The sequence below is a fragment of the Fundulus heteroclitus genome, chromosome 7, assembly GCF_011125445.2.
Source record: "Fundulus heteroclitus isolate FHET01 chromosome 7, MU-UCD_Fhet_4.1, whole genome shotgun sequence".
NCBI lineage: Eukaryota > Metazoa > Chordata > Actinopteri > Cyprinodontiformes > Fundulidae > Fundulus > Fundulus heteroclitus.
The window spans coordinates 15,824,691-15,831,910 of NC_046367.1; the positions used below are offsets into that span (position 1 = coordinate 15,824,691).

General features: G+C 41.5%; 1 protein-coding gene across 4 annotated transcripts in view; it reads right to left on the reverse strand.

Moving 5' to 3' along the window:
• Nucleotides 1-6,293, reverse strand: part of sestd1 (SEC14 and spectrin domains 1) — a 32,428-nt gene extending 26,135 nt beyond the window's left edge. For 3 of the 4 annotated variants that reach the window (XM_036139031.1, XM_036139029.1, XM_036139032.1), the window contains exons 1-5: nt 6,030-6,292; nt 1,691-1,760; nt 1,487-1,595; nt 1,316-1,406; nt 1,112-1,225 (exon numbers count right to left, since the gene is read on the reverse strand). In XM_036139031.1, coding sequence (XP_035994924.1) covers nt 1,112-1,225; nt 1,316-1,406; nt 1,487-1,595; nt 1,691-1,760 — 384 coding nt within the window. In that variant the 5' untranslated portion in view covers nt 6,030-6,292. Of the gene's footprint in view, nt 1-1,111; nt 1,226-1,315; nt 1,407-1,486; nt 1,596-1,690; nt 1,761-6,029 lie in introns of all 4 variants that reach the window. The other variant, XM_036139030.1, reaches the window with a different exon arrangement.
• Between the last annotated feature and the right edge of the window lie 927 nt (nt 6,294-7,220).

The following is a 7,220-nucleotide window of genomic DNA, read 5'->3' on the forward strand; positions in this document are numbered from 1 at the left end:
GAGTGTTTTGTTTTTATAAAGTGTTGGTTTGTGTAAGATACTTCTAGGAGGCATTTTGGTTGTATTAGTTTAAAAGAATCTGAGAAAAAGACCCTAATAGCGCTAGCACCCACATGGACACATACCCAACGAGTCACATGATGTAAAAAGATGGGCTCTATCAGACCAGACCACCTTCTTCCATTTGTCTGTCGACCTGGTCTGATGCTCATGTCCCCATTGTGGGAACGTTTGGAGGAGACCAGAGGTCAGCATGGACTCCATTAATGGTGTTCGCCCAATACACAACAAACGATGATGGACTGTGTATCCTGAAACTTTTCCATCAGAACCAGCATTAACCTTTCCAGAAAGCTGAGCTACTGGAGCTTTTTCTTGGTCCTCTATTGCTAGACACTAACCACCGAGAATCAAAAACATCCCACCAAAGCTGTGGGAGTTGTAGAGCTGCTCAGTTATGTATCCACCACAAAGTGTCTCTTCTCAAACGTAACTTATTGCTCTCTATTCCTGCTTCTAACTCATCAACACTGAAGACAACATGTTCTCTGGCAGTCTGATAAAACCATCCAACTAACAGGTTCCTTGAAGAGGAGATAACCGTTGTTATTCATTCTGTCATAATGTTACGATTGATCAATGTACCGCACCAGGGGAGTACTTTTTTTTTTTTTTTTTACATTTTGAATTTAATATTGTAGACCTCTCATTGGAAAGCCCTGTTGTGCAAATGGTCCGAACAGAAGTGTGTGAAGCTCTTGAGATACTCGGTGGGAAACTGACATAAGAACCATCTCATTACAATGTGTTATACTTGTTATTCATGCCTTATGTTTATATATATATATATATATATATATATATATATATATATATATATATATATATATATATATATATATATATATATGTTTAGATAGATAGATAGATAGATAGATAGATAGATAGATAGATAGATAGATAGATAGATAGATAGATAGATAGATAGATAGATAGATAAGATAGATAAGATAGATAAGATAGATAAGATAGATAAATTCTCCAAACCTAAAGGCAACTTAAAGCTGGCTCCCTGTACCTCAGTTCCACATTCAGCAGGTGTGGCGCTTACCTCAAAGCCCAGGCGATCTTTCTCCTTCCAGAAACAGAAGTGGGTGACCTTCTTATCCCAGAATTCATCAGGCTTCACCACGCAGACCAGCGACACCTCTGCTGGGATCACGTTCTGAAACGCCCATCCACACACCGATGTCATTAAACACCTACACACACTACCGCACATCCGACCCTGGCCGACCGTTACAGCTATCTCTACCTGCAGCATTAGCACCACCGTCTTCACGATGTTCCACTGAGACCTCCGGCCGTCCACGATCACGGTGAAACCCCGAGCCTTGCACTTGTCGCTGAAAGTTGGAAACGGGGGTTTAGCTTTAACAAGAGTCCACAGACACACATTAGGCTAGCTTTGCTGGCATGGCTGTACCTAGGGATGCTGAGCAGGTAGTCCAGAGTGGCGCTAAGCTCCTCCATGCTGGTCTGATCCGAATTGAGTGGGATGGTCAGGATCAGACCACTGCGCCGGTCCTTGCCTCCTGAAAAAAAGAAAAATAAGTCAGAAGACCCAGAGACGTTTGGTTATTGTAACACTTGGCGCTAAAGAAACATAGGGCAGAGGAGTTTTTTTTACCTGAGAGGAAGGCCAGCTTCTTTTTTAGGATGGGCAGGAGGGAGCTCGCTTCCATGGTGACGCCAGACATCTGCAAAGACAAAAGAAAATTATTTAAAATTTTTTTTTAAATTAACATAAATTCCCTTCTTGCAAGGAAACAGGCCGTTTTCTTAGAGTAGCAAATCAGTGAATGAATCATCATGAATTGGTTTCATGTGCTCAGGACTCAACACTGATGTAAAAGCATAAAACCTTTTAACAAAACAACAGAGCTCCAATTGACAAGGAGAGACTGAACTATTAGTGTTGAGATTACTAACACACTGCAGGTCATCACAGGCGTACAGAGGCCTTGTTAGACAGCTTAGAAAGGGACACATTATTAACAATCTCTCTTCTTCTGGGCTGGAGGACACATTCCAGCGCCTGAAGCCATGATCAACTGAAAAAAACTTTAAAGAAACACTTCACTCAATTTACATCGTATGTGGAAAGTACGTCATTCCTCAAATTATAATGGTTAGACACATATGCTTACCTAAATAAAGATAACCGTAATATCTTAATTTGCTGTTTGATTCAAAACTACGACATCCATCAAACAGTCTGCAGCACATTAATGTCACATAATTTAATGTATTAGAAAAAAAACGTAACACAGACTTGTTAAAAAAATCGGTGCATCTCACAGCAAAACCCGTCAACTTATTCTCTTTTCTCTCCAACTTGAACTTCAACATTCATTTTAGCATCTGCTTCCAAACAGCCTCCTGTCTAAATGCTTCACGTAACTTCGGGAAAGAATGGAAGAAGAAAAAAAAGCGGCATGTTTCCATCTTGATTCAGAACCCGTTAGCTATCTGGTTTGTCATCAAACACGTTGTGAACATAGCCACGGACGCCGACAACTAAACTAAACAACGATCGTCATTTTAAAACAACTTATCCAAGGAACAGCTGGTAAAAAAAACGTAAAGAAAACCAAAACAAAACTGACCCAAAGAGCATCCAGCCTCATAGGCTGACCGACTTTTGATGACGTTTTAGTTTGGAAACAAACTGCAGAAGACAGAAAACCTCCGTCATTTAATGTAAAGTCTTGCAATTTACCACAGATCTTATTCTACTGATCATTTTTAACGACTGATCAAAGTAATCGCTAATGCTTATTCACCGGCTTCCTGCAGCGGACGTTTCCTGCCCAGGTGCTGCGGCAGCGTGCAGGACGTGCTGTTATGGACTACTAATTCAGTCTGGCTGAACACACACACACTGCTCTGTGTTTTCTGTTCTCCCAAGTTTAAAGTGATTCCACATCCCTGACACTTTCGGTCGTTCTCTCACCGCTTCGTGTTGCACCCTCGCCGTCTCCCTCCGTGGCTCATGACCCCGCTTGGCGTCCACTTACCAAAAGCGAGAGCGCCGAGCAACCCCAATAAAGACCAGGCGGCAACACAGCGCTCTGAATAGTTTGACTTCAACGAAGGCTCGAGGTAGATGAGTTTGAATTATTCTGAGAATTATATATAGCCATAAGTGTAATGTGTGTGCACTGCAAAAACCGACCTAAAAATAAGTAAAATATTCTTAAAATGTGGGTTTTTCTCCTTGATTTGAGCAAGTAAATGATATTATCTGCCAATGGAATGAGTATTTTGACCCCTAAAATAAGATTATTAGACATCCTGCACTTAAAATAAGACGATGGAGATGAGTTGTTCCTATTTTAAGTGCAAAAAACTTATTCCATTGGCAAATCATCTTATTTACCTGCTCAAATCAAGAAAAGATACACTCATTTTAAGAAAATTATGCTTATTTTTAGTTGTGTTTTTGCAGTGTGGAGCAGGCCTCAACAGAGGAAGGAAGGGGCTCAGTGTGAGCTCTGCTTAAAACCTCCTGCAGGAAAAAAAAGAAAAGAAAAAAGAGCTCCAGACACAGGGAAGAAAAGCGAGCCGTGGCGTTTCAAGACCTTGAAGAAGAAAAAAAAAAAAAGTGAGAAAATGTGTCGCCTTCTCTCCTGGGATGTTCCGCACTGAAAGAGCAGCGCTGAGTTCATACGTGGAAAACCAGGGAAAGATTAACAGGAAGGGTGAAACGGGAGTTTTTACAACAAGAACAAAAAAAGATCTGACAAACTTTATTGCAGCCGAAAACTTTCCAGCTGACAAGCTGTCCAAATACAGCAGGGGACGGTGCTGCTATTTTACCCAAACACAGTCTTTTCTCCCAGCTGGCGTTCCTCCCAGCAGATTCCAGTTGCTGACTGCAGCTCGGCCCGTGATTTACTGCCTGTTTGATCGGATGGGGTAGGGGGGGGGGGGTTGTTGTTCAGGTCTCACTCAGCAGTCAGGCGGTAAATCAGCAGGTTAGTGTTTTTGTTGCTTTGCTGGCTGGTTAAACATCTGTGCTGCCTTACGGCTCTCACCCTGCAACTCTGCGTCAATTCTTTCTGACGCTCGGCACCGTCCTGAAAGTTAATCGCTGTGGCGGTTTCTGGCCCTGGCTCCAGAAACACAGAACTATCAAAAACACCAAGCCTCGCCGAGTTGATCGGAAACATGACGGCAACTATGAGGTTTCCAAAAGAATCCTTTTAAAAATGCATCTATTGTGATTTCCTCTTTAAACATACAAGCTGTTGACTCTCAGTTTTTTTATTTGAGACCTTACCAAACACCTAAATAGCTGTTTTTTTCAAAGCTCTTAACACGGGTAAAGAGTGTGTGGCTCACCTCACAATACCTGTTAATCCTTAAAAAAAAAAAAGACATTTAGCTTTTGTAAAACATTTCCAAACCAAAACAGCCATGCTGCAGAAAGTAAAAAGGAGTGTAGCCCAGGACTCTTACATATAGTGCTACTATAATGAAACTACAGTTGGCTAGCTCCTTTTAGCATATCTGTTGCGCATTAGGCTGCAGCGCTGGAAACTAGAGCTGATAGCCCGACTAATTAAGCAGATAATATCAGCCTGTTACAGTTGAGTTATAACAGCAGAAACATAATACTCCAGATAAGCAGCACTTGAAATGTACTACCGAACAGCGCTGGTTTCCATTTTGTATTTCTGTTTAGTTCTATGCATCAAAACAGAACAGCAAGATTTAAATGCTATACATTATCACATTATATAGCATTTGAGCTCTAATAAATCATATATTATTGTATGTGTTCAGTAGTAACGACCTGGATAAACAGACGGGTCGTTAACTGGTTTGAAAAGAATGGAGTAAATCATTCCAGAAAATTTGACATTTGAAAACAAAATGCTTTAAGCAGAAGTTTCCCGTTGAGTCATTTATTTTTGACATTTATAGTTCTTGACCACTTAGTGTCTTTATACTGACCAACGTTGTCATTCTTATGCTAAACTGCAACCACGCAGGAGTACTGTTACTCTTTGACTGCGGAAATTCAGATTAGAGCTCCTTTAGTTTCCTCCGTTTCTATTTGGTTTTCCCTCCTGGTTTGCTTGTAATCAATCAGATAGCTCCTTCAAAATTACTTTAGATCCGAAACCCCCAAGGATATACTTGGGTTATTTCTTATTATGAATGGAAACAATTAAGTGCTGTGATTTCATGCTTTCTGTATGTTTGTTAATGAATGAAAGAAGTCTAGTCTATTTGCTTAGCTTATTCCTTTGTTAATGTAATGTTTGTTCTTTTCCTGTGAAATATTTCTCTCCGTAACGTTTTTTTCTGTTCATGTACAGCACTTTGAATCGTCTTGTTACTGAAAAGTGCTAGATAAATAAACTTGCCTTGGAAATGTGTGCTAAGGCCAGCTGATCAGATCGATTCCTGTGCCTCTTGTGATGTCACAGACCCAAATACACACAAAGCACAGATGGCAGCTCTTTCTTCAGCACGTTTTTTTTTTTTTTTTTTTTTAAATAGTAAATTTGATTTTCTGAAATCCTGCGGTGGAAAGGCATGCCTCGTTACCCACCTGGGTTTTTATTTATTGAAAATTCCCCCACTGGATCTTGACATGACACAAACGTGGTCTCGTGCACCTTTATTTCAAAGCTTTTATTTATTTATTTATTTTTGGAGCATTAGAGCTATTTCTTGGCTATAAATGGTCGTGGTCACTGCAGTATTCAGCCCGTCCTGCTGCAGGGCTTCTCCTCGGTCCGCGTTCCTGCAGTCTCCCTGCAGCATGCCTCGGCCCAGCACGTCTCGCCTCGGCTCGTTTCAGCCCGACCCAGCGACACAATGACCTACATTCAGCGGCCGCAGACTGCGGCGGAGGCGCGTGTGAAACCGCCATCACCGCGGCGTCCATCCGCCCACCACCGACAACTTTCCGCTCAACCAACAACGAGTATTGATCCGGTGGGGTTTCTTACCTCCTCGTCAAATCCGCAGCATTTTCCACTGTGCCAGGTTTTCTCCTCCCAGTCCTCCTCCTCCTCTTTTTTCTTCTCTCCTTTTTTTTTGCCCTTCCCTGCTGTCCCACTACTCCTTTTTTTCCCCGAGTCTGACTGATCAGCGGAAACTGAGCGTGTTTTATATAAAAATGTACTGAAATCCTCAGCTTGCTCCCTTCTCCCCTTTAACAACACTGGAAGCACACTCGCTCAAGCCAGGCGGCGGAGCCAGTCGCAGTGCGCAGGCGCAGTACAGTCAAATCAAAAACTGCAACTTCCGGTGTTGCGCCGATTTCGATGACCGCTGCACTTCGAGTAACGTGACTCTAGGAGGCGCTGTTGCTTCATTGGTTTTGTGCTGTTTTTCTCCACAGTACGCTCCAAGGAAGAGAGGTGCGTCTCAATACGTTAGAATATCATCAAAAAGCGAATTTATCTCAGTTAATTAAAAAATTTAAAAAAATCATACAATACATTACACATAGAGTGGTCGATTTCAAGTGTTTGGATGTGTTAATTTAGAGGATTATGGCTTACAAAAAGTAATAACTGAAAAAAAAATTTCTGCAAAATAGAAAATTACACTACTAGACCAATAAAAATACAAAAACGGCTTTATTGTAGCGGGCTATGTCTACATATTTCAAATCCCGGCTGCTTCAGGAGTGTCATCTGGGGAAAAAAGGCTGCCGAGTCTGTGCACAAGGTGTAATTGTCTGCTGTGCCAAAGGGATCAGCTGAGAGGACTCACACACGAGACAAATAAAGGGATTTTTTTAATACGAAAATGTTTTGCTACAATCATGTTATAGTGGTGCACACGAATGGAGATGAGTGTTGACTTGACAGTTGTCCAACAGACAGCATACTCTCCTCAAGGGCTGTAACCATACAGATTTATGGAAAGTTGAGGGAAAAGTGTAGCAGGAAAAAAAAGATTTTATGTGTTCAGGAGAAAAGTGAGGGTTACTCAAAGTCCCAAAGTCTGAAGGTAGAGTCAGAAGTTGCTTGAAGTCCAGTGTGTAATTTCCAGTCAGTGAATATTTGGGGAGCAATATATCAGCTGTGGATTATTCAAGTCCAGAGTCAGCTCAGCTTCTAGCAGGAAATTTTAGGACACTTCATAGTTCCCTCTGCTGACAAGCTTTTGGGAGATGCTCATTTCAATTT